The sequence below is a fragment of the Sorex araneus genome, chromosome 5, assembly GCF_027595985.1.
Source record: "Sorex araneus isolate mSorAra2 chromosome 5, mSorAra2.pri, whole genome shotgun sequence".
In the NCBI taxonomy this organism is placed as follows: Eukaryota; Metazoa; Chordata; class Mammalia; order Eulipotyphla; family Soricidae; genus Sorex; species Sorex araneus.
The window spans coordinates 28,384,654-28,411,510 of record NC_073306.1 but is presented as its reverse complement, the minus strand read 5'-3'; the positions used below and the strand labels follow the sequence as shown (position 1 = coordinate 28,411,510).

Below are 26,857 nucleotides of genomic sequence, written 5' to 3'. Positions count from 1 at the left end.
CAGGGATATAGCTTATCAGCAGGGTATATGCGTCACGTGTTAAGAGCCCTGGGCTCAATCCCTGGCTCTTCCCTCGGCCCCCTTTCCAAATCTAATTCCTATAGGAAGGAAGGGCATCATCACATTCCTTCACATTTGCTCTAGCCCTCCAGGATCCAAACTCTGCTACGGGTCATATCAAAGACAAAATTCACAGGAGAGTCAGTGAACCACACAAAGTGCATATGTTGAAACTTGCAAATCTTATTACAGATATTTCATAAGACACCTACCTTGTCCTTAGTGAATCCTCTGCTCAGAGATTTTTTTCCTAAGGCATCAGTCTGAAATACAGGATGAGAAAAGATATCAATCTACAGTTTACTCATAATAAAAGGACCTCCAACCAAGGTGAGCTGCCCAGTATCTAAGTAAACATGTACCAGAGAGTTCCTCATTCTACATAGTAACTATACACACTAAGAGTTGGTTGTAACACAACTTTTCCTGGGCTGAGATTCTGAGAACCAGAGTGGGGAATAGATTTCCTTATTAGTTATCACCACAGACTAGTCCATCCTAGATCTGCCACCACAGACAGCAGGGAGAACACAGAACAGAACACAGCCTGCTTGTGTGTCATGCCCTCTGCCCTCAGCTATGCTCCACAGCAAGCCACGAAAGAGGTGAAAAATAGAGAACTGTGTTATTGAAGGCTGCTTCCAGTCTCAGGCAGCATAGCTGGGCAGCTCAGTTGCCTTGAGCAGTGATTTTCAATTGTCTGTTAAAGAAGACACATCCTGGGGTTGGAGTGATAGCACAGTGGGTAGGGCGTTTGCCTTGCATGTGGCCGACCCGGGTTCAATTCCCAGCATCCCATATGGTCCCCTAAGCACTGCCAGGGGTCATTCCTGAATGCAGAGCCAGGAGTGACCCCTGTGCATCGCCGGGTGTGACCCAAAAAGCAAAAATAAAAAGAAGACACATCCTGCCAATGTACAAAAAAGTTATTTTTTGATATAAAAAATAATAAATGGTGTGCCTGAATAATTTTCATCTTACAATATTTTATTTGAAAATTAAAGCACATTAAAGATTAAAAATTAGAGATTGTTCTAGGTGAGGAAATCTGAAGGCTGTAACCATAACCACCCCACCACCTTTTGTTACTGTGCACTGTAACAAATCCAAACCTTCCTTTCTCAAACAATGCCCACAGAACTCATCCAGATTAGTCAAAATATCTACTATAGAAAAAACTATCACCGGGTCAGCGATATAGTCCAGGAGTTAAGGAGCTCGCCCTGCATGTGGCAGACCCTGGGTCAGATCTCCAACACTGTTTATTGTGCCTTGATCACTGCCAAGAGTGACCCCTGAACACAGAGCTAAGAGCAGCCCCTGAGCACCACCAGGTATTGCCCAAACCCCCCTGCAAAAAAAAAACCAAACAAACCTTATTACATATAGCCTGTTCTTTTGGGTTACATTTTTACACATTTGGTAGCATCCTAAAATAGCTTTCCCTTCATATGTTAGTTGTCCAAAACTGAAAAGTCTTTTCCATACCGCTCATCGTCAGGTGTTTGTGTGCAAACAAAATCTTCCCTTTGCACAGCTGCTTTCCATCTTTCCATCACTGAGACCAGGGCTTCAGTGTCCCTGAATCCATCCTTAAGTGACATTTTCATTTGTAGAAATAAAAGACTTAAGCTCCAAGTGTAAACTTCCTAGCACCATGCACCTGATGACTGCCTGAGGTCTCGTAGCAGAACTATGTCTAAGCACTTATACATTAAAATGCGTGTTTTATTAAAAAAAAAAAACAACCAACTTTTCCTTCTATAATGGTTAGGGCATTACATTGATAACTCCCTCTGAAACTGTGTATTATAGTTGCAAGTGGGTTATATTGTTTACCTATCATGGTGGAAAAGGAAAGAATTAAAAAATCATTGTAAAAGAGAAATGATGGCTCTCCTGTGAGTTTCTCTCAAAAGCTCAAAGTGAAGAAAAGGCTTTGGGAATGGAGAGTATAGTTTAGCCATTAGCCTTCCTCTCTCTAAGTAGATAAGAAAGAAAGGGACCTTTTCCAATATAACATTGAAAGTTTAAAATACAGTAATAGTCCCAAGATTCCACTATCTATATCCTTGACATTATAAATATTTATTACAGGAAATTACATGTTAAAATATTTATATAGAAGTTGTTTGCACATAAACTTGTAACTATGTCATGCAAGTAAATTTGCTCTTCAGCCTGGCAATAATTAACCCACTGACTACTGATCTTGATCAGACCAGTTAAGAGTCTGATCGATCCTTAAAATTTAAGATAACCAAAGCAAGCAAAGTTATTCTCCAGTTAAATAATCATGCCAAATTTTCACTGTGACTCCTTACTGAGGACTCCAGCCCATGCCTGAACCTCTGCATATTCCCCCCCTTGGTTCTAGCCAGTCCAATTTTTCTATGTAGTACCCTAATTAGTATTTTTTTTTTTTTTTTGCTTTTTGGGTCACACCCAGTGATGCTCAGGGGTTACTCCTGGCTTTACACTCAGGAATTACTCCTGGCGGTGCTTACAGTCAGGAATTACTCCTGTCAGGACCATATGGGTTGCCGAGGATTGAACCTGGGTCGGCCGCGTGCAAGGCAAACGCCCTACCCGCTGTACTATTGCTCTGGCCCCCCTAATTAGTATTTTTTAAATTACAGATCATGAAGTCATTTACTGGATAGCGGCCAAAGTTCTTTGAGAGAAGAAAAAAAAAGGGTCAGGGAGTGAGTTCAAAGGGCACGAGCTCAGGATCTGCACTTGGGAGTCCTGGTTTCAATATCCCAGTCTCTGAACCAGCAGGGACAACCCCTGAACACCGAGCCCAGAGCAGCACTCTAAGCAAAGCAAAACAAAACAAAGGAAGAAAGGAAAAAAAAGAAAAGGAAAACATACGGCAGTGACTTATAGGTAGTAAAAGTAATATTACTTTATTCATTTAATTATCTTTTTGGTTGTAGGGCCACACCTAGAGGTTCTCAGGGCTAACCCCTGGCTCTGTGCTCAGGAATCACTCTTGGTGGTGCTCAAGGATCATATATGTGGTGCCGGGGACTTGAACTGAGGTTGGCCTTAAGGAAGGGCCTTATCTCCTGTATTATCTTCAGTACTGATATATAAAGATTTTGCTTCAGGGGCTGGAGCAATAGTACAGTGGGTAAGGCATTTGCCTTGCACGCAGTTGACCCGGGTTCAATTCCAAGCATCCCATATGGTCCTCTGAGCACCACCAGGGGTGATTCCTGAGTGCAGAGCCAGGAGTAACCCCTGTGCATTGCCAGGTGTGACCCAAAAAGAAAAAAATTTTTTTTTTTTTGCTTCAGGGGCTCAGGAGACGTAATTTAGTGGTGTACCTGCTTTGCATATATGAAGCTGAGAGTTTGATGCATCCCACTCAGCAGTTTCAGATGTAGCCCCTGTAAGGTGTGGCCCCTACAAAAAATGACTGGAATGTATTAAGCACTTATTTCCCCATCCCCACTATCCAGTGTCATGTGTGCCTGGCCTGGGACACTTGACTGCACCCCTGGAAGCAGGGAATATTCTTTTTTTTTTCTTATTTGTTATTTATTAAAATACTGTGAGATACATAGTTAAAAAATTCCAACACCCATCCCTTCACCAGTGTACGTTTCTCAATTTCTCTCCTTCCATCCCCACTCCTTCTCCCCCATCTCCTTCTCTCTCGAGTATTCTTTTATCCTTCTGTATTACCACTGTGACCTCAGTCTCTTGCCCGGCAGAGCAAGATACCATTTGTGAATGGGACTGGACTAAGAAGACAGTGTGTTCAGTTCATCCAGCTGATCCATGAAGGAGCTAAGAGGACAGGGATGGAGACTGGGGTGGAGAGCATTAGTGGGCTTACAGCAGGAGACACAGACACACACACACACACAGATGCAAATCCAACAGTTCCTACCTTCTGTTCCATACATTTGATAAAGTCACCTTGCTTGGAGTGCCCCACTGGCTGCTTTCGGAACTCACTGCGTTTCTCTAGTCGGGACTCAAAAGCAGCTGGGTCAGACCTGATGGAGAAAACCAAGGTTACATCACCAAGGCCTTTTTAGATGCTTTCAAATAACAGAGCCTATGGCTGCATTCCTACACAGAGAAAGGACACAGACATTCAGAGATAGAAGGAAATGGCTGCATTTAGGCCTGAGCACAGACCTACAAATCAAGAAGATGAGAAAAGAAGTCTAGTCATTCATCTACTGTAACATTTTTCTCTGCAGGCTACTCGCAAGGGTCCCTCAGATTAAAACTCTAGACACCTTGAATCCTGAAGATGAGAAGGATACTTTGAGGTCATCCTGCCTGATCCCCTCCACAGGCAGAAATCCTAGGGGTCTAACTGGCTTTTACTTGAACAGATCTAGTTTGTGGCTGTCTTTCTCTTTCCTAACACCACTCCCCCACCCCGAAAACAGTCATTTACTCATATCCAGATGTTCCAGAGGCTTCAAGCAATCTAGCTTCAAGTGGAAGATCTATACTCAAGTGTCTTTCTCACCCTCTTCCCCAGAGATTCTGCTTCTGTAGAGGGGATCAACAGATCTTTGGGTCAACAGATTCAAGCCAAAATGAGGCTGATCAGCAGGCCTAAAGTCCATCTTTGTTAAGAATGCATCAGGGACTGGGGAGATAGCCACCAAAACACACTCTTTGCATGCAAAAGCCCGTAGCTTGATCTCAAGGAATTAGCCCTGAGCAGCATTGGGTATGGTGCAAAAATAAAAAACAACGACACAATAAATTCTTCAGGGAGGGTCTTGGAAGCTCAGTGACAAAAACTCAAACCTGAGGCCTGTAAGGTAAGGCCCAATCCGCCCCACATGTCTGAGTGCAGTGCCATCGGCTCTAGGACTCAGGGACCCAGGGAATGACAACACCATGTGTGCTCTCCAGTGAACTGCTGAGTGTGTCTGAGCACTGTGGCTGAGGGAGAGCCCTGGCAAGCAGTACAAGAACTGAACAGGTGCTTGCGACCTCCAGTCACGAAACAACAAGTGTGTGTGTAGGGGCGGGAGGGGGATGGGAGGAAGGAGAGAGGATAGGAGGGAATAAATTTTAAAATGAAAACTTATTGTTTTGGGCGGTGGGGTTGGGGGGGGGGCAGGCCACACCTGGCGATACTCAGGGATCACTCCTGATGGTCTTGGGAGACCATATGGGGTGACACATATCAAATATTGGCTGCATTCAACGCAAGTACCCTACCTGCTGTACTATAGCTCTGCCCCCTCTCCCCCCGAGAGAAAAATTCTTGAGGCTGGATAGCCAGTACAGCAGGTAGGGCACTGCCTTGTATGTGGCCAACTCTGGTTTGATCTCCAGCACCACATATGATCGATCCCCCAAGCCCCATCAGGGGTGATCCCTGATCACAGAGCCAGGAGGGAGCCCTGAACACAGTTGGGTGCAGTTCCCAAACCAAAGAATCAAGCCATAAAACTAATCAAGGGCCAGAGAGTTAGCTCAATGGGCTGGAGGAGGACTGGGTTTGATTCCCAATAGCCAAGATCCCAAAAGCAAGGTCAGGAGCCACCCCTGAGCATATCTGGTATAACTCAAAAGACAAGAACTAACAAAATTCTTGGCCCAGAGCACAAGGGGGCTGGAGAGGCTGCCTGAGTGTAAGGCCATAGTTCCCACATATCAAGTACTGTCCTGGAAGCCATCCTTGGTGCCTTAAGTGATCAATGTCCCTCAGCAAGGTGTGTAAGCACCGCAAAAAGGGTGTGACCAAACAAGCACTGCTCATAACCTAAAAATGTGTGAGCCCCATGACTACGAAGTGCAACTTTGATGGGCACATGTGTGAGCGCTGCAGGACCCCTGGCACGTGCCACAATCAGAACTTGTGCGCCTCAGCTGAGAGTGCACCCTCTGTTTAGCATGTGTGTCAGCACCACCACTGAAGGAGTGCAGCTCTGAGCACTGTGGCTCAATTTGTGAACACCACAGCCAGGGGTTGGACCACTTCCCAGCCACTGCAACAAGACCATAAATGTCAACAATAACGATGGGAGGGAAAATTAACAACTATAAAAACAAACATTAAAGAAGAATCCTGGGGTCAGAGCGATAGTACAGTGGGTAGGGCATTTGCTTTGCATGTAGCCTACCCAGGTTCGATCCCTGGAACCCCATATGGTCCTCCGAGGCCCACCATGAATGATCCCTGAGCACAGAGCCAGGAGTAAGCTCTGAGCACTGCTGGGTAAGGCTCCCAAACAAACAAAAAATTCTTCAGGCTATGTAGCAATGATAGGGTACTCTCAGGAAGGACTGCAGCTCCTCAGTCACGGGGTTGATAGCATCATGGGAAGCTTGCATGCTCCAAGCACATCTTGGGTTCCCCTCTGCAGAGCGCTTCCTGGTCAGACTTTATAGGGCAGTTTTCACAAATGGGTGAGACTGCCCCTGGGGGCATTGGAACAAGACTGGCAGTAGCCTCAGGTGCAACTAGGGAACACTTGGATTGTTTGTTTAAAGACAGATTTCCAGAGAGCCCTGAGTAATTTTTTTTTTCCAACAGTTATGGGCAGAACCATTACAGTGAAGAGCTGAACCGGGGTTGGGGGTGAGGGCTTTGTGGGGGTGGGGTCCTGCCAGTTGGGTATGGTGCCTGCCAGGCCACGGCTGCCATCTCGGGAGCAAGGCAAGTGATACGTCTGTGGCAGGAACTGCTGACGGGTGGTCTCGGCAGGGAACCCAGGTCCCAATGGCCTATGCATCGTTTTTAATTAAAGTGTCCTGAGTTTAAGTCTCTGTACCTTTCACCATCAGGAACTAGAAAAAAATGTTTAATTCCTTCTACAAATAAAAAAAATCCTGGGGCTGGAGTGACAGCACAGCGGATAGAGCATTTGCCTTGCACGCCGTTGACCCAGGTTCGAATCCCAGCATCCCATAAGGTCCCCTGAGCACTGCCAAGGGGTAATTCCTGAGTGCATGATCCAGGAGTGATCCCTGTGCATTGCGGGTGTGACCCCCCCCCAAAAAAAATCCTTTTACTTCTATAGTCCTACAAATATAAAATCTTTTTATGTGAATGTATGAAAATCACTATTATGTCACAGCCTAAGTTTGATTAATTATTTTTGGTTGAAGTAATATAGGTTTAACTGAAAGTTATTTTAGAAAGATGTAAAGGGCGAGAGAGACAAATTTGTTCATGAGAGATTACAGGCTTCTTCAGAGTGTAAATAATCAGGCAAACACAGAGACGAGCCTGTGAGATACGTGTTCAAGAGAGAACATGGGCTCAAAAAGCAAGCCTAAATTTATTTTCTCTAGGCTAAATTTCCAGTTTTTCGATACCTCTGCACATTGTGAATTGTGACTCTTAATTGTGGATCTCCTCTCTGGTTTGCCCATACTGTAGATATGGCGGGCCTGGGGCTAGTTAAACCTCCTACGTGGCTGGTACAGTGTGACCAAAAACCCAGACAGTGGGTGGAACTTGCTCAACAGGGCACACAGCCTTGTTCTGTCCTTGGTTCACATTGAAATTGTGCCAGTGCACCAAGTCAGTATGTCCTAGTACTAATCAGAACTATGGTTCCTTTAATAAATAGCTCAGTGGGGCAGGGGACATGGCTCAAAGGACGGGGGTACTTGCTTTGCATGCTGGAGCCCACGTTTGACTCCCTGTACCAAATGGTCTCCTGAACAGCACTGAGAGTGGTCCCTGTGTTCTGTGATCTGTAGGATAACATTGGTTTGTCCTTTCTGCCTTGCCACAGGGAGCTTATGTTTACTGGGTTACTTCCATCACAGTGCTCCTATTCCTCTGTGTTTATTTGTAACCTCTTTCTTTGTGCTCTGCTTCCCCATTGGTCAATCACCTTTATCTCCTAATCAGACTGCTAACTTGTAAATATTGCTTTTCTCTTCTCCTTACGTCCTTTGCATAGTTAATACAGAGCAATGTCCTTTTTTCATATAGACTCAGGAAGACAGTTAATGCTATGCTCTTGTAACCTGGGAGTTAATTGACTCCGAATTACATTTCTCCTGGGCATCTGTTCTCTCAACTTAAGCCTCAGTTGCCCTTACTCCCTAGCACCCCAAAAGCAGAGTCCCGACAAGGGACCATATCTGAGCAGTGTGTGAGCTTTGAAGCACTTCAACTAAATATGGGGATCTCAAATGATTGTGACAATGACAGCAACATTTAAACAAACATAAACAACAAAACTCCGGAGGATGGTAAACTGGGTAAAAGGGATCAACTGCAAGGAGGGATGCTGGAAACAAAGATTCTAAAAGCAAACATACATAAAGATGTCGACTGCAAAGATAAATAGGGGCTGAAGAGATAGTACAGTGGGTAAGGTAGGCGCCTGCCTTGCAAGTTACCAACTCTGGTTCAATAACCAGCACTGCAGGGGCTGGAGTGATAGCACAGCGGGTAGGGTGTTTGCCTTGCACGCGGCTGACCCAAGTTCGATTCCCAGCAACCCATATGGTCCCCTGGGCACCACCAGGAGTAATTCCTGAGTGCAGAACCAGGAGTGACCCCTGAGCATCGCTGGGTATGACTCAAAAAGCAAAAAAATAAATAAAAAAACAATCACCAGCACTGCAGATGGTTGGTCCTATAGCACTATGAGTGATCCCTGATCACAGCCAGGTGTGGTCCCCAAACAAGCTCTGTGTTGTGTGTGTGTGTACATATATACATATAAATATTTCAGAGCTGGGATATAGCACACATGTGTGAGACTCTTGGGTAATACCCTCAAAATAAAAATCAAAATGACAACAAAATCCCTTCATGATAGCAGCTGTTTGGTTCTAGCCCTAAAATCAGAGCCTATCTTGAGCTTCCCTCAACTTGGCCTACTGACCCTATTTTGATGGTTCTGTCACATCTCTCTTCCTAGTCTCTACCAACATGATCTTTTCTGTATCCACAAAGCTCTCTCCCATCTAACACTTGTCTCATTCAGTTTTCTCCTCGCCACAGGCTCAACAACTTATTTCTCTTGTTAGTTACTTAGCTGAGCTGTGGGATACAGAAATAAGAGAATCCCTATCTCTAAGAATTTTAGTATTCAGTGGGAGAGACACAAATGTTCACTGAGAACGGAATGCAGACAGAATTTAGGATGGAAATTTGCTCAAACATTCCAAAATGATGGAGGATTTGGTTTCCTGCCTCTGTACCTTTGCTGGTGCTGTCCCATTACCTGCAACATTTCTCTCCAACCCTATTTCTTAAGTCCTATTGCCACCGGTGCCAGGCCATAGCGTTCAAAGGCAGCTTTGGTCCTGGATAAAGCTAGTGCCAGCCTTGTGGAACGCTAGGGAGCAGAGACCTTCTCCAGAGGCCTGGAGGGGTGCCTGGGGAAGCTCATTCTTAAGAGAGAACAGTATGTCCAAATGTTGATGGGAATGAACTGGAAAGGAGAATAAAGCCATCCATTTCTCCACGAGTAAAATGACTCTAACCAGCTCTGTGATCTCTGCCAAGTGTCTTACTTTCTCTGATCCTCCGTTCCCGCCTCTTAAGGAAAAGGTCCTACCGGTGATCTCGCTGTCTTTGATGCCCTGCTCCCACCCCCCAATCTTCTTCGCTTGCTCGGAGGGCCCTTAGCCAAGAGCCTGTGCACCCCAGCGAGGCCAGGCCTCAGCCGACCCAGTATGACCTTGGACCAACCAAGCCTCTGCCCGGGAAGGCTCCATTTTCCGTTTCTATCACGAGGACGGGGTCTCTGATCTACCTGCCTCCTCTGCACTGAGCTCACCTCCTCCTCTCGAGAACGAAAGCACACAGGTCTCGCGGACCCCCGCCTCCCGCACGCGCCGTGTGAACGTAAGCAAGTGGCCCAACCCTCTCTGCGCCTGGAGCGGGGTCGGTCCTCCCACCCGGGGGCCCCTCGCAGGGGCAGGTGAAGGACAGAAGGCGGCCGGGCGGCCGGAAGCGGGGGACGCGCGCCACCCCTCCGCCCCGGGGACCCGCACCTGCACAGCTGCTGGATCTTGTCGCGGTAGCGGTCGTAGAAGGGGTTGGCCTCGAGCTCGGCTCCGACCCCGCTGTCGTCGGCGCCCCCCGCGGTGCGGCTCGAGCCGGGGCGCACGGGGAACACGCGCAGCTGCGCGGGGGACACGAGCCCCAGGCCGAGGGCGCGGCTGCGCACTGCGCACAGGCCCCGGTAGAGGCCGGCCACCTGCAGCACGGCCGGGCCCGCGCCCGCCATGGCGGCCCCCACCTCCTCCTCTTCCTCCTCCTCCTCCTCCTCTTCCCCGGGGACTTCGGCTTCGGCCCGCTGCCCGCGCGTCCCCGCCATCGCCCTCCGGCGCCGGCGCACCCGCGCTCCCGCACCGAGGTTCCGCTCGCCCAAGGTTCCGGGCGCTGGGGAAGGGGGGGATCGCCCCCTGCCGCCCCGGCCCCGAGCGCGCGGCCGCTGTGCCGGTCACCGCCGCCCGCCGCCTCCCGCAGGCCCGCCCGGATTCACGCCCGCCCTCCCGCCCGCCGGGGACCAGCAGCCTCTGCGCTCCCAAGGCTCCTGAAAGGCGCCCCGACCGGCTGCTCCTCGCCCAGCTGGTCCCCTTTTAAGTTCTCTGGGCACTCGCTGCCCTGGTGGTCCCGCAGCATCAAAGGCGCTTTCGTCGACGACGATCGCGGCAGCTGATCTTAACTGAGCGTTTCTGTGTGGTGCAGAATAGCATGTTGCATACCCTTTGAAGCAGTTGTTCTCATTTTACAGATGAGAAAACCGAGGCTGTCATTCAGAGTCCGGAGGGATTCGCCCAACTGTCCTGCTCGCTCAAAGCCGCAGTCCACCGCAAACGGCTGTCCCACTATCCTCGTCCTGGAAAAGACGCCTGTTTTGTCTTTGACAAGTGGTTGCTCACGCTGTTTTCGTTAGGGGCCACTCCTGGAGCAGCTCAGGGGAGAGAGAAAGGCATGCAGTGGAGGGGATCGAATCCAGGACCTCTCACATGCTTTACCATTTGAACTTCATTCCTGGCAGTTTTGATCACTGGAATGTTCTCTCCTCCCCCCCTCCCCACCCCATCTCCCCAGTGCCACCATTTTCTTCCCCCTTCATTTTCTTTCCCTTCCTCTACTCCAAACCAGATAGTTAGGACCAGGTGGGTTAGGGTCATGGGCTGAATGTACATCTCAGTGTTACCTGCTCCCAGCACTGGGACAGGAGGCCTGGAGCAGGCTCTCTGAGAAGGCGCTGATCAACTGACCTTCATGGAAGTCCTTTCTGGCAAAACCCACCTGAACCCTCACAAATAGTGGCCCTTCAGGGACAGGGACAGAGCTTCAACTCTGCTCACTTGCAACCCACACTCCTGGAGACCAGCCCTGGGTCCAGGTCAGGTTGGTAAATCCTTCAAGCTTGCTGGCCTGCCCTACTCAGGACCTATGCACTGGCTGTGGCTACCTCCTCAAGGTTTAGGACTCAGCTCATAAACCTGTGGGACCAGATAGTACAGCAGGCAAGCCACAAGCCTTGCAAGTGGCTGACCTAGGTTTGATCCCTGGCACCTCAAAAGGTGTGTGTGTGTGTGTGTGTGTGTGTGTGTGTGTGTTTGTGTGTGTGTGTTAGGTGATGACACATGCCTTATCATAAAAAGAAAGTAATCAGACTAAGAGAGCTTGACACGTGAGCAGAAACCTGAAGGAAATGGTGGTGGTCTATTGGGATATTTGGGGGCAGAACCCTCCAGACAGAGGAAAAGTAAGTACCATAGCACGATGCCAGAATAAGCTGGCCCTGTTGTAGAACACAAGCAGCTAATTGTATAAAAGCTGTTGCATATGTCTGCCAACCAATTTGCCCTAGTTGCCTGGAATTTCCCTGGTTTAAACTGTGAATACTATTTGTCGTGGAACCCTCATAATTTCCAGACAGATCAGGATGACTGATCATTTTATGGGGAGACAAGTAATCCAAATGAGAGTTGGTGCTCAGGATCAAGTGATGGAAAGGGATCAGATTCTGCTTTGGAAGCAAAGACTACAAATTTTGTTAATGGAATGAATGTGGAAGTCAGAGAATGAGTAGTTAAAGATGACTTCTGAGCCCTCTGACCTAAGGAGTGGAGTTGTTGCCTGTAGAACGAATGAAGACTGCAGTAGGTTTTGGAAGACGGGTGACCAGGAATTTTGTCTTTGATCTTGAAGTTTAAAACAACTTAAACTGATTGGGGCCTGAGTAATTTTTTTCCTGAAAAAAAGCAGCAGGCCAAGTAACTATGGGAACCTCAGCATGACCCAAGATTGTCAACAGTCCTCCGGAATGCATAATGCTCAGAACCCAGTGACCTGGCTGTTAGGGAATAATAGGGCCTGGGCATTCCATGGAGTCTGGATAGCTGGCCAGATGGGTAGGTGAACTTCCTCTCTCCAAAGCTGTCGACTGGGAACCAAGGCTTGCCTTAATGGAGTTTCCACAGGAAGATCTGAGCTTACCTGGTGGTAAATGTCCCTTTAGTCTTGGGGCCAACATGAAGGGAAGCCCTTTTGTATGGCGCCTGCGTGGAGGAGTGCTAAGCAGTTAGCCTATGGATTCCTCTAGAGAATGGAGGATTCCATGAGGACAACGACCATATCTCTCTGCCCAGTCAGAGAGGGTACCATGACCACCATTGCTGGGAGCACTCCAGGACCATCATTGTTGAAGGTTTAAGGGGTAAAGTGGGGTGGAAGAATAGCATTCCTGTATCCTGGTAATGTGGTGCTCAGAACTTATTCCTGGTGGGGTTTGGGGAACCATATGGGTGTTGAGGATTGAACCCAGGTCTGGCATGTGCAAGGCAGACAATGTTTCTACTGTACTATCTCTCCAACCCAGAGGTAGGTTTCTCTTTTTAATATTTGGTTTTGGCCACACTTAGTGGTGCTCAGGGTTTACTTCTGGCTCTGCACTCAGGGATCATTCCTGGTGGGGCTTGGGGTTCTGGGGATTGAACCTGAGTCTGCCCAGGTTCTTAATGGGAGTTTTTTTTTCCTTTTTTTTTATTCTTTGTTTTTGGGCCATACCTGACAATGCTCAGGCGTTTCTCCTTGCCTTGCACTTAGGAATTACTCCTAGTGGTGCCTGGGGGACCATGTGGGGCTCCGGGGACCAAATCTGGGTCGGTTGTGAGCAAGGCAAATGCCGTCCCCACTGCTATTGCTCTGGCCGCAGGAGGTTTCTTTTTTAAATTTATATTTTTATTGAACCACCATGAGATAGTTACAAAGCTTTCATGATTGAGTTTCAGTCATACAATGATCAAACACCCATCTCTCCTCCAGGAGGTTTCTTAGTGAGATGTATTGGATGGGTCTAGGAGTGGGAACTAGAAGCTTGACTATACCGGGGTGGGTCATACCCCACCATTGGCCTAGCTTTTCTTATTTATAGAGGGCCTCCTGGAGAACCCAATTTTTGTTTTGTTTTTTTTGGGGGTCCATACCTGGTGATGCTCAGAGCTTACTCCTGGCTCTGTGCTCAACCCCTGGTGGGGGTTGGAGATCCATATGTGGTATGAAGGATCAAACCTGAATTGGCTGCATGCAAGGCAGGGCCCCTAGCTGCTGTACTATTTTCTTTGGTCCAGAGATCCCCGCTTTGGCTGGGTAAGAAGAGCACGAGAAGGTGAGTTAATGAGGGAAGGAAGGAAAAGAGAATGATTAAGTGGATGGCAATGAGTGATGAGTGGGTTAAAGAGAGGAAGGGAATGGCTCATGCTAGAAAAGAACTGTCTGCCAGCCTGCCTACATCTTTGTTTCCTTATTCTTCAGTGTGGGTCTCCCTGTACTTCGGATTCCTGGGGCTGTGTTCTGTGATAACCGGCAGCTGCATTCTCTTCCTACACTGGAGGAAGAACCTGCGGCGGGAATTGCGTGCCCGGGAGTGGGTGGAGGCCATGCGAACCGCCACATTCACCTACAGCCCGCTGTTGTACTGGATTAACAAACGACGACAATATGGCATGAGCACAGCCATCAACACGGGTTCTCGTCGTGCTGCTGCCTACACTGAGTCTGAGGTCCAGAATTCAGATGTGTGGCAGGTGGACATCCCCGAGATCCAGGACAATGCTGCCCACCACAGATACACTAAGACCCAAGTGCCTGGCTCCCTGAGACCTGCATTGCAGTTGGTCCCTCAGTTCCTCCATTCCCCAAAGTCTCAGTCCCGTGCTACCTCCCCAGTGCCAGCTCCTGTCTTTCAGGAGGTGCCCACTGCCCTCTCCCTGTGCAACCTTCCTCCGATGCTGAACCACTCAGTATCTTACCCAATGGCCGCCCATTCTGAGAGGAACATGCACTTCCATTCCCTCCCTACTCTGGCCCATGGGGACTGCTGCTCTCATGCCAAGACCGTTACTAAAGAACTGTAGTCTCCTCTCATCAATGGGAAGTGGAAAAAATAGCAGATCAGGAGAGTGAGCTGCCTGGGAGAGCAGGAATTGGCAGAGGTTAAGGGCCCTCTGCCTGTCATATTAAAAAAAAGAAACAAACTCCTTTGTTGCCTCATTTGTTGTCAGGGGAGCAAACAACCTTCCCATTTGATGGAAGCACTTCATTGACCTGGTACTCAGGGTACCAATCACTGAGTCTCCAAGACAAACGGGAACTAGAGAGTTCCCAGGGGTAGTTCTTATCAGGGCCCAATATCCCTTTATCAGTTATTTATGACTGAAATGTGCTGCCTTCTATAGGACTTTGGTACAGCTGCCACCAGAATGATGACTCTTGTGAGTGCATATGGTGATTCCTTCTTTCTGGGTAGGGGACACCACCCAAGTATGCTCCAGAAGTCCAGGGGCCACACTGGTGGTTCTCAGTAGAACCAGTTCAGTGCAAAGGTAGCAGATGTGAAGCTGTTCAGGGTCCAGGTGCCAGGACTTACTCAGGCTGCCCTGGCCGTGCTGGGGGCCTCCTGGGTTGCATCTTAGAGGTCCTTTTGGGGACTATGTAGAGTTGGGAATTGAGCCTGGATCTAGTGCACGCTAAGCACGCTGCTATCTCCTAGCCCCAAGCTATGGCAATTCTTAGAGCCCATATCACAGCAAAACAAGTTATATATACCCCGTGAGCACCACTGAACTACTGGTGGGATTGCATTCCATGTTAATATCTGCACTGTAGGTTCTTCCACTCTGGAGAAGCCTCTGTCTTGAACGTCTTGAACATATATATCCTCCCTGTGTCCCCCCCCACCCCCCGCTCAATTTCTCTAAATTTCTTTTAATAAAAAAGTTGATTAAAAAAAAAGACCAAAACCAAACTGCACTGTATCGAATGCTCATGTGGCTGTCCCCATTTCTAATACAGAGTATGTGCACCATACCATTATTCTAATGAGAGAAGAAGAAAGTATCCAACGACACTTGCCATATATTTTTTTGTGGGAGACAAAGGGGATGGGCCATACCCAGCAGTACTGAGGGCTCACTCCTGGCCCTGTGCTTAGGGATAATTCCTGGCAATGCTCAGAGAACCCTAGTGGGGTGCCTGGGATCAAATAGCAATCAGTCACATGTAAGAGCCTGTATACTAACTCTCTGGCCTAATATTTTTTGGAGGCTCACACCTAACCATAATCAGGGGCTACTCCTGATTCTCTGAGATGTTGCACCTGATCTGCTGGAGCAATCATGTGGTATAGGGATCTAAAATTTGGGCCTCCCATATGCAAAGCACATAGTCCATTGAGCTCTCTGGTCCTGCTGTATTATTTTTTGGAGAGTTGGGTGGGGGCACACCTGGTGATGCTTAGAGGCTATTCTTGGCTCTTTGCTCAGGAATTACTCCTGAAAGGGCATAGGGGACTGTGCTGGGGATTGAACCCAGGTCGGCCATGTGCAAGCTAAGTGTCCTACTTGCTGTACTCTCTGGCCCACTGCCATATTTTAATGCTGCAGAGAGCCAGGTGTCAAACTTGTCAGTCTGGCATCAAGATCCTGATCTTTTACCACGTAGGGTGCCCCTTCCTTGATACATTTTACTAGAAAACATTAGGCAAACACTTGGGTATATGTTAAGAGTTCCTACTGGCAAAGCTCTGAAACCATCTGGACAGGTTAGACTTCAAGAATGCTCCCAGGACCCAGACGGAGTGACAGAGTGGAGCCAGGGGGACTGATATTTCCTGGATAGATTAATGACTGGCTATCACCAGTGGCCAGGTTTGTAACATGAGATGTTGCCACCTATGTAATCTAGACAATTGATTGGTAATAATGGAATAACTCATAGGTAATAATGGAACAAATAATTGGCAATAGTGATAGAATCTGATTTTGTTTCAGCTTATACCAATCTTCCCCATGTAATCATTGATCTAATTTTTCGTCTCCCACTTACCACCTGTCCTTGTGCATGAACTGCATTGTTTGCCCCTATATAATCACTGTTGATCTTGAATTAAATTGTCTGTTGTGCCATCGGCCTGTCGTCCACATCTATTGACCATCAGCCATAGACTACATCGAATTGGTTCCATGTCTGGTCACTGGATAGTGCTGGACAGTTTCAGGTATGTGTAGGGTATAAATTTGGTACACAGATTGGCTTGGGAGAAAGGTTGCAGTGTACCCCTTAGAACTCTATCCAGAATAATGTCCTTTTTTCCTAAAAGGGATTCACAGCTCTACTAAGATCTGCTCTATGGCAATACTAAATATTTTAGGGAAGGATCCTGAAGAGAGAGAATGTCATTTGGTCCCAGTTTAAAGAGAAGGTCCAGTTCTGCCCTCAGATGTCATTCCTTTTTATTTTGGTAATTAACTTTTACCTTGTTTACCAATCAAATGAGTTAAAATGTTAAAATGACGAGTCTCCCTCAGGGGGGAAAGGATCCCTTGATTTTGTAATCACAGAATCTAGCAGAAAAAGCAAAAATTTTCTTGGCCAAAAAAAAAAAAAAGCCCCATCTCCTGATAAAGACCCCCTTCTCAGAATGGATTTCAAGCCTTTCCCTTTTATTTGAGCCAGTCTTTGTTTTGTTTTTGGGTCACACTCTGAGGTACCATCCCTGATTCTGTGTTCAGAAGTGATCTCTGACAGTGCTTGGGGGAACAGGATTTGAACTGGGGCTGGCTGTGTGCAAAACCAGAGCTTTAATCCGTATTCTCTTCTGCCCCATCTTTTTTTTTTTTCTTTTTGGGTCACACCCGACAATGCACAGGGGTTACTCCTGGCTCTGCACTCAGGAATTACTCCTGGCGATGCTCAGGGGACCATATGGGATGCTGGAATTTGAACCTGGGTCGGCTGCGTGCAAGGCAAACGTCCTACCCACTGTGCTATCGGTCCAGCCCCACCTTTCTTGCTCTTTAAAGGCAGTGGAACATTCTCTGTGGATGTGCTTTTACCGAAATTCAAAATATGAAACAGGTCTAATGGAGTCTCAAGCTGATGGGGGCGGGGGCTAGGTCAATTCTTCCCTCTCACCATCCTTCTCCCAGGGTGGAGGTTGAAGCAGGAGACTGACTTCCTCAGGAATTTTGTAGTTCCTCAGGAAGATTTTTCACCATTACCTTGGATCCATCATCTCTTAATCCCTGCTTTCAAGAGGACATCGTTAGTAAAAATAGGACTCAGAACATATATTTTTGTAATCAAGGTTGGGAAAGAGGCTTTAGTCATAGACACAGAAGAAAAAGGAATTGTTTTATTTCAATCAATTGAAATGGCTGGATTAGTGAATAAGCAAAGCTCAAATTATAAATTCACTCCCCAAACAGAACCAAAAGTGTACATATATTACCAAAATAGCTCCACTAAAGTAGATTTACATTTCTTAATATGAGAAAAAAAAGGTAGGTGAGATTCATATAATAAATAGTACACGCTCTATAAAGTCTTAGGAATGCCCAAATGTGTTTTGGATATGAAGGAAGGTACCATATCTAGCTGGTGTTGGGTAGCAAGCCAATGAGGTGTGGAACAAACAAAAGCTGTCACTAAAAGCAAGTCAAGAGCAGGTCATTATGAGTATGAACCCATCACAGAATCTTCAACTGTCACCAGCATGGGCAGCCAGGTGGGGCAGTCAGGGCGGTCTGAGGCTCTGTCCAGTGGCCATGAATTGAGTTTGAAATGCTACAGAAAGGGAGTGTGGGCAGCAGCAGGCACAGCTGGCCCCCTCTAGCTCTGCTGCTCACAGATGTCACTACAGGCCTTCCTCAGGTCTTTTTGCTGCTTTTCCTTTGCTGCTTCTCTTCTCGAAACACCTTTTTACCTCTCGGATTCAAGGCTTCATACCATGTGTCACAGGGCAAAAGGCAAAAGGACCAGGGTACACTGTTCTGGGCATCTGAGAAGAACAGCAGCAGGAGCTACCAGAGGGAAAAGGTCAACATACTTAAAACCAAAAGCTCACCACCACAACCCAACAGTCCACCCGGAGCTGAGGTGGCAGCTGACTGGTTGGCTAGGGTGCTTGCAAATAAAAACCTCAAATTCACACTGAATAACAGGTGTTTAGGGATCTCTTTCAAAGCCAGTGAGTCTGCTCAGCCCCTCAAGACACTGTAGTTCTGCCAGGGAGACAGGACACTTCCTAAGGCAGGCAAGCATGTATGTGAGCATGACATATACATTCTTGCCAAACTGGGCAGCAGGAGAGATGGTGATGACTAACCGCGTCAAGGATGATGCCAGCTGGGCAAGCAAGGTAGGAAGAACTAAAAATACATTAAAGAACTAAAACTAAACTGACTTCTCCATGTACCTGATATGACAGAAGCACACACAACAAAGAGTTAAGGTGTCTTCCAAGTATCTGCCTATGAATAAGAATTTGAAACTAAAAAGGACAAGCTACATTACCCTCAAGTATATTTCATATAAATCAGTTCTCAAAAAAATACCTCCAGGTACAGTCACACTATCTACGGTACAATATATACAAATAGAGCAGTATAATTCAATTTATTGCTAGAATTTTATTTGGTTGTTACAAAATCTGTAAGGGCATATATATTAAAAAAAAGGGGGGAGGGCTGGGGGAGGCAGGGGAATGAAAGGCAGCTGGAAGAGTACAAGTTATCTTCAAGTTACCTAAAGTGCCAGTCTGACTTTGTACTATACTTTTGTTTTTGGGGAGAGGGGGGTCACACCTGGCAGTGCTGAGGGATCACTCCTTTGCACAGGGGACCATATGGATTGCTTGGGATTGCACCTGCATTGGCTGTATGCAAAGCAAGTACCCTATCTGCTATACTATTGGCCCGGCTCTGTACTATAATCTTTCCAAGAAACTGAAATAGCTCTGATGTTGAGTGAAATGTTCTTATGAAAGAGAAGCATGAGAAGCGAAAGTCATAATGGGGTAAGTGGACAGGATTAAGGGACAAGACTTTACCCTGTTTTAACTAAAATTTACAACTTTCATTTATTTTGCTTTGATTTTTGGGCCACACTCAGTGATGCTCAGGGCTTAGTCCTCACTCTGCACTCAGGAATCACTCCTAGAAGGGTTTGAGGAATCTTATGGGATGCTGGAAATTAAACCCGGGTCAGCCGCATGCAAGGCAAAGCACCCTATCCATTGTGCTATCGCTCCGGTCCCAAATTTACTACTTTTATTTTAAAAAAAGCATAGTGAACCAACATCAAGGTCAATGTCAAAGTAAAAAAGAAATAACAAATCAACGTGGGCAACATAAAGATGGAAATGAGCTCTACTAAGGTCCATGTCACAACAGCTGCTTTAGAATCTTCCTGTCTTGCCTCCAACAAGGCAGATGACCCACAGCTATGACTCCTCCCAGTCCAAGGACCTTCAGTAGCGGGTCTGTGGGAGGGAGGAGTATTACACTTATTTGTATGAGATGTCAAACTTGTCACAGTCACACCGAGCCCCAACTCCTGGTATCCTCTGGGCAGAAAGTCTCCCACTCCTGTGAGCTGACAATTGTTAAGGACATCTAATGTGATTTCACGTGATCCATTTCACATCCTTTTTGGTTTCAGTCAGTCGACAGAGAAACACATTAGATTTTTTGGCTAGCCCCCAGGTACAATCTCAAGGAGTTTCCTGGGTCACAATGAGAGGCTAGTATTAGCTCTCTTCTAAAGCTGAAACAGTGATGGAGGGACTTCAGTCCTGCATCCAGAATGAACATATTTGAGGTCAGCCACAGCTTTAACTAACTCATGTTTCGGTGGGTCTACAGAGTTCTCCTCCCTTTAAGTAACTGTGATCAACACCTGCTATTCCTGGGTACCTTCCTAATAGGACTCTCCTTTTTTTTTTTGAGGAATTACTTTTCTGTGCCATCTTGGCAAAAGAAACAATTCTGATGACTACTTCTGACCATTAAAGCCAACATGCTAGAAGCTAACTTCTTTGAATCTAGCATAGCTGGAAGGTGGCTGCACTTTCCCTTAAAACAATCCTTTCCCCTTAACAGGCAACATGAGGAAGGGCCCAGAGAGCAGAAGTGGGGACCCAGGGACCACAGGCCTCTCCCACCTGGAAACTGGCTGCCAAATGCCCTGGGCAGAGCTCTCTTTGCTCTTGCCAGTTTGCCACTGGCCCCATTCTCTCCAGCTTTAAGACTGACATGAGGGGTGGATGGGGAAGCGGATCTGCCTGACTCGAGAGGCAAATGCAGTTTTCCACAGAATATTTTGTGCTCATAAATCCTGAAATAGAAGTGAAAGTGAGAAAAACTTTCAACCAGACTTCTCTGGTTCACGGGTTGGGGCTGGGTGAGAGGAACAGGAGTCAGAATCTTCCTTTCCTGAGCCTGAAGGCAGCACTGCAGCCCAAGTCCATTCCCTAAACCTGCTCCCTGCCACCAGGCTAAATAAATGTGGCTATCCTTAAGGAGATGTGGACAGAGCTTCAGCGACTACCAGGTCAGATTAGTCATCTTTTTAAATAAGTCATGTATTTACATCCTGTTTCAAACCCACCTTTTACTTCCCAGAAAATACGCATAATTCTTTCATTTTAAATATTTACAAAGAGCAAGGGTCTATCTTTTAAAGGAAAGACATTTTCTGAGTCTGTATAAAGTGCAGCTAATTTAAGGCAAATTTATGTGAAATATAAAAGGTGGCTTATTCTCTATATATACATTTTCCATTTTTAAAAGATAGTCTCCTTTCCTCAAAAAAAAAAAAAAAAAAAGGAAAAGGAAAAAGCAAAAAAGGGGCTTGACTTTCTTCTGGTTAATTTTAAAATTAAGATCTTACTGATTTCAAAAAATCATAAATTTCTAAATATCTTAAGTGATCTTTCTTTAAAAAAATAACTTTTATATAGCTTTTCCAAACAGGTTAAAAGGTGGTAATGTGTCTGCTACAGTAGTTTGGAGGATCAGATGATTGCTGGGTAAGTCACAGGGTTGTGTTTGTTAGAAGTGTAGACATTAGGTAGTCCAGGATATAGATCCATTTCTAAAATACACTTGCTGAAGCTAGACACCTAATGCTACTTTTAGCTCCGGGAGTGAATATCTTCCATCTCCATTGGAATCAAACACTCTGAAGCTCTCGGGCTCTGGCACAGCAGAACCTAAAGAGTTCGATATTTCCTGATAGGTCAGCTTCCCATTCACGTCCTGACCAGTCTTGTGAAATAAATCTTGAAGATCTGTTAGAAAGAAAGTACAAAAAGTTTTCAAGTCTAAGCATATAAGCTGAGGGCCAGAGCAATAGTACAGCGGGTAGGGCATCTGCCTTGCATGCAGCAACCCCTGGCATCCGATATGGTCCTCCGAGCACCACCAGGAGTAATTCCTGAGTACAGAGTCAGAGGTAACCCCTGAGCATCGTGGTGACCCCCCAAAAGCAAAATAAATATAAAATTAATTAAAAACCCCAAACATATAACCTAAAGTTTAATTAACAACAACAACAACAACAACAAAAAAAAACCTTTCAACTGAATTTAAAGCACTAAAAGAAAAATGACTTGGCAAGTTTTGTCTCTAAAAGGTAAAGTTTAGGATCCAACTATATCAGAAGACTGATTTTTTTTCCCGTCATACCCTGTGGTTCTCAGGGGCCATGTGGTGTTGGGGATTGAACTTGGGGTTCCAGCACACAAAGTAGCACCAAATCTTTATGGTATTGCCACAGCCCAAAAAGACGTTCTTTTGTTTTTGTGTCATACCCAGTGTTACTTGAGGGGTACTCCCAGTGTATTACAATACCCTAATAATGCCCAGGGTATTATGCAGGGCTGGGGATTGAACTCCCATGTGCAAAGCATGCATTTAAAGCCCTTGCAGTTATCTCCCTAGACCCAGAAAAACTGTTTTCTTAATTAGTTTTTTAAGAATGAGAGGAACTCTGCACAGCACTATTACCCAACTAGAAGCAGTGCCAAATAACCATGGGAAAGATGAATGAAAAGGCTTTCCCTCTCCAGTCTCCCATTTAGGTTCTCCAGATTTAATTTTTATGTCGAAGGAGTAAAAAAGATTAGAGAGGTGTAAAGAGCTATCTAAGAGGGCTAGAAGGATAATGCAGGGCTTAAGGCATTTGCCTTGAACCCCACCCCACCCTGGGTTTTACATCCTAGTAATACATCCTAGTATTACATATGGTTCCCAGAGCACTGCTGCCAGTAGCCCAATTCCCTACCTTCCCCCAGAAAAGTTACTCAACAGATAATGAACCTAATCAACAGTCTAAGGCATATTGCCAATTAAACAGTTGTTATATGACTCTGTCACTCCATCCCTAGGTCCACACCAATACTTTATATGGGGACAGGAGATATGGCTCAACGGGTAGAACAGACGCTCAGCATGTTTAAGAGTTGGATCCCCAGCACTGCATAGACCTCTGAGCACCCAGAAGTGGCCTTGGGTCCTGAATATCAATGGTGTAGCCCCTATGAAAACAAACACCTGCACATGAATGCCCACAGCTGCTATTCCTGGTGACCAAAATATGGGACTAACTCAAATAGTCATCAATTAACAAATGGGTAAATAAAATCTGTAATTGAAATATTATTCAGCCATAAAAAGGAATAAAATATTGCAACATGCTATGAAATGGCAGGACACAGAAGAAATTAAGTTCAATGAAAGCAGCATATTGAAAGAAAGCACACACAATGGCATGCATTTTACAATTCCAGTTCTATGAAAACCCAGAATTGGCAATCCAAAGTGACAGTTCTTCTGAGGTTAGTGGTAAGGGCAGGCTGAAGGGATGTTTAACTGTTCAGTGGGTAGAAGGTATCTTTGGGGAGTGACAAAATGTTCCGGAATTAGGGGACAGTAATGATTGTAAAACCACGTGAATAATAACAATTACACTTTAAAAAAGTTTTGAACCTCCTAAGGAGGCCAAGGGGTCACTCCTGATATTATATGCCTTGCTGAGTGGGTCCTATGATTCAAAGCTTGGGTCCAGTACTGCCAGGGATCACCACGACAACCTTGGCAGTGCTCAGGAGCTACGAGGGCACATGTACTGTTCTGTCCCATCTTTTTCCCCAACTAAGAAGGAGAGCAATACTACCAGTTGATCTGTATCACTTTAATTCTAAGATATTATTTGGCCCAGAGAGATAAGTCAAAGGACTAGAGCATATGCTTTGTGGGTAGAAAGCTTGGGTTAGGTCCCTGGCATTAGAACTGAGGAACGAAATGGTCCCCTAAGTGCTACCAGGAGTAGCCCCTGGGCATGCCAGGTGTGGCTCAAAACCAAACAAAAAAAACAGAAGAAGAATAAAAGAAAAGAAAAGGTATTATTTGATCTAGAGAACCAGAGGATTCCTATCAATAATTCAATAATCTCCTCTGATATTTTCTCAAGGGCCTTCCAAATAAACACTTAGGAGGAATATTTACATAAAAATGCATTTGCTTTTGTTCTTATAGAATGATTTAAAACAGATACAGTTTAGAATACCAGAAGATAGGTCTATCAAGCCCGTTTTCTTTAAAACCTTTCCAATTTCTTTTCCTTTCTTCTTTTTTTTTTTAACCCTAAGCCTAGATTCAATAGACCTCCTCCAGTCTTTCACTTAGGAAGGCATGAAATAACCTGAGGGTGGAGAAACAACCCTGCAAGGTACAGTGGAGGAGTTTATCAGAGAAGTCTCTGAATAGGGCCCTATTTTCACGCCTCAAATCTCAAAAGCAGGTGGGATGCTTGTTCCCAGGTACAAGACAGATAGAAACCAAGTAGCTACACAGAAAATGTTTTTGTTGGGCCAGAAAGTACACCTGTGTTTGACCCCTGGTCCTGCATATGGTCCCCCAAGTCCCACCAGGTGTGATTTCTGAGTACGGAGCCAGGAGTAAGCCTTGAGCATAAAAACCCACACCAAACCAAACCAAACCAAACCAAACCAAACCAAACCAAACCAAACCAAACCAAACTAAACCAAAGAAAAGTTGTGGCTGCAAGGCAAGCGAAGAAAACAAAAGCAAAAAACAAAAAGAGAAGAGAGAAAAAGGTGTTTTTTTTTTTTGTGGCCACACACAACCAGCTGTGCTTAGGGGCTACTGGGTCACTCCTGGCAGTGCACAGGAAACCATATATATGCAGTAATGAGGACTGAACCAGGGCTGGCCTCATGCAAGGCAAGCACCTCTGCCCCTGTATTATTTATGTGGCCCTGGATAGTAAATGTTTCTATGTGTTTATGGGTATGGGTTTATAAAATGTGTTAAGTACCTAGTACCAGTATTCGAAGAAAAATTTGATTGCTACTTCAGGTCATTTAAAAATGTCACTCAAAAGTGTATAAAGGGCCAAGGACATAGCTCAGTGGTACTTATCCTTCATGTATAAGGCCCTGGGTTCAATCCCACAGCATAAATTTAAAAATTTATGGAAGAGCTCCAAGGGTTGAACACACACTCTGATGTGTGTGTGTGTGTGTGGGGGGGGGCTCGGTTTGGTCACTGGCGCAGCATGGTTCCTAAAGCACTGTTGGGAGGGACGCTAAGCACAGAATCAGAACAGCTTTCGAACATCGTCTAGCATGGCCCAAAATAAAACAAAAACAAAATAAGAAAAGAAAGTAACTAAAAGTGTGTAACATCCATATTAGAGATTCAAGTATAAATGTTAAAGATCAGAGAGATGCTCAATAGGGGTTCAATCCCTGGCACCTTATGATCTCCTGAGCAGTGCCAAGAGTAATTCCTGAGCAGCAAACTGGTAGCAGTAACCCAGCAATACTGGGTGTGGCCCCAAAACCAAGTAACATAAAATAATAAAAATAAAATACAAATGTTAAGACGACTATTTGTTGTTGTTGTTGTTGTTTTGTTTTTGGATCATACCTAGTCATGCTCAGAGCTTACTCCTGGCTTAGAGATCATTCCTGGCAGGGCTCAAGGGACCATAAGGGGTGCCAGGAATCAAATGTCATCGACCACATGTAAGGCAAGCACCTTATCCACTGTACTATCTCTTTAGCCCCAAGATGACTATTTCTTAATCTGCTGCAGTGTTTTTTCCTCTATTTAGTCTCATCAAGTTTTGATGTAAAAATGCTAAGGGGGAGGAGCCAAGTTGCGCTGCTAATAAACCCAATTTAATAATCTCATCTCATAAGAAAACAAAAGAAAAAAAAATGAGGTCAGGAGGAATATTTTTTTGCTCAAGCAGACACCAGTAATGTCTCCATTGTGAGACTTGTTACTGTTTTTGGTCAGGAGGAAAAAAAGTAATTGCATTTGAATGGCAATATAAATTTAAATCTTTTACACTTTACTTGCTGGCAGTGAAGTTACATTAACTCCAGGAAATCACAAGTGAATGACAGCTACTAAATGGGGACAGATACAAAACATTCTGAAAGAACATAAACAGAGGAAATAATCCAGTCCTGGGAGATTGAAAAAAAAGTTTCCTGGTGAAATGATATCTAAGTGTCAGTGAAGAGCCAAGCAGGGGTATGGATGAGTGATTTTTTTAGGTGGTTAGCACATGTAAATTCTGGAGACTTTAGAAATCACCAAGAAACAGAATAGATACTTTAGAAACAAGTTAAACACACATTTCTGTGGATCATTCTTCCTACTAATATTTATTTTGGTGATTTTGGTTATAGGCCTTGCCTACTAAATGTGTGATCAGGTGGAAAATAATTCTATATGTGGTACTGCATTTATTTTCGTTTGTTTTGCTTTTGAGTTTCACGAGTGGTCCTCAAGGCCTACTCTTGGCTCTGTGCTTAAGGACCATTTCTGGAGGTGGTTGGAGATTAATTCTGGGTTGGCCAGGTGCAAGGCAAGCACCTTACTTCACTGTACTATCTCTTTAGTCCCAAGCATTAGGTCTTATTGCATTGGTGACAACTCACCTTGTTTTGTTTCTGGACCCAGTGAGCAGTGCTCAAAGGCTATGCCTCGCTCTGGGCTTAGGGATCTCTCCTGAATGGTGCCTGTGGAGGTGATATGTAGCACTGGAATTTGAACCAGGGTTCCAGTGGCCACAGCTGTAAACTAGGCATGCACCTTAACCTTTGTACTTTTTTCCCTGGCCCTGACGCTGTATTCTTAACAATTAGCACTAGATTTAACAAGGCACTCACTGAATGAAGACTCTACATCAAATATTTATAGAGATAATAATAGCACATTGGGGCTGGTATGAATTTTACCTCAACCAATTATTTGTTATGCATACTTAGGCAGCTTCCCTATCAGTAAAATGGATAAAATACACTACACTATGTTTCTAGGATTGTTATCAGGATATAATATAAAGCAAATCAAATGTATGACCCACAGGAAGTAGAGTAAGTGTTAGAGATAATTCTTTTTTCATACAAGATAAACATTTATTTATTTATTTATTTATTTATTTTTGATTTTGGGCCACACCCAGTGCTGCTCAGGGGTTACTCCT

General features: G+C 45.5%; 3 protein-coding genes across 7 annotated transcripts in view; 1 reads left to right on the top strand and 2 right to left on the bottom strand.

The window, feature by feature from the left end:
• ATPAF1 (ATP synthase mitochondrial F1 complex assembly factor 1) overlaps positions 1-10,525 on the bottom strand; it is a 31,474-nt gene extending 20,949 nt beyond the window's left edge. The window contains exons 1-3 of the mRNA XM_004620521.2: positions 10,021-10,525; positions 3,962-4,070; positions 273-323 (exon numbers count right to left, since the gene is read on the bottom strand). Of these exons, the coding sequence (XP_004620578.2) occupies positions 273-323; positions 3,962-4,070; positions 10,021-10,346 (486 nt within the window). The 5' untranslated portion in view covers positions 10,347-10,525. The remainder of the gene's footprint in view (positions 1-272; positions 324-3,961; positions 4,071-10,020) is intronic.
• A 1,054-nt stretch (positions 10,526-11,579) lies between these two features.
• On the top strand, positions 11,580-15,072 carry TEX38 (testis expressed 38). Of its 2 annotated transcripts, none has more exons than XM_004620552.2 (2): positions 11,580-12,493; positions 13,805-15,072. In XM_004620552.2, the coding sequence occupies exons 1-2, from the start codon at positions 12,457-12,459 to the stop codon at positions 14,404-14,406; spliced, it is 639 nt and encodes a 212-aa protein (XP_004620609.1). In that variant the 5' UTR covers positions 11,580-12,456; the 3' UTR covers positions 14,407-15,072. The 2 variants fall into 2 exon arrangements, with proteins under 2 accessions (XP_004620609.1, XP_054993319.1); XM_055137344.1 differs by having other exon boundaries at positions 11,583-12,402.
• A 2,594-nt stretch (positions 15,073-17,666) lies between these two features.
• EFCAB14 (EF-hand calcium binding domain 14) overlaps positions 17,667-26,857 on the bottom strand; it is a 46,835-nt gene continuing 37,644 nt past the window's right edge. For all 4 annotated transcript variants that reach the window (XM_055139197.1, XM_055139198.1, XM_055139194.1 and 1 more), the window contains one exon: positions 17,667-21,620. In XM_055139197.1, coding sequence (XP_054995172.1) covers positions 21,445-21,620 — 176 coding nt within the window. In that variant the 3' untranslated portion in view covers positions 17,667-21,444. The remainder of the gene's footprint in view (positions 21,621-26,857) is intronic.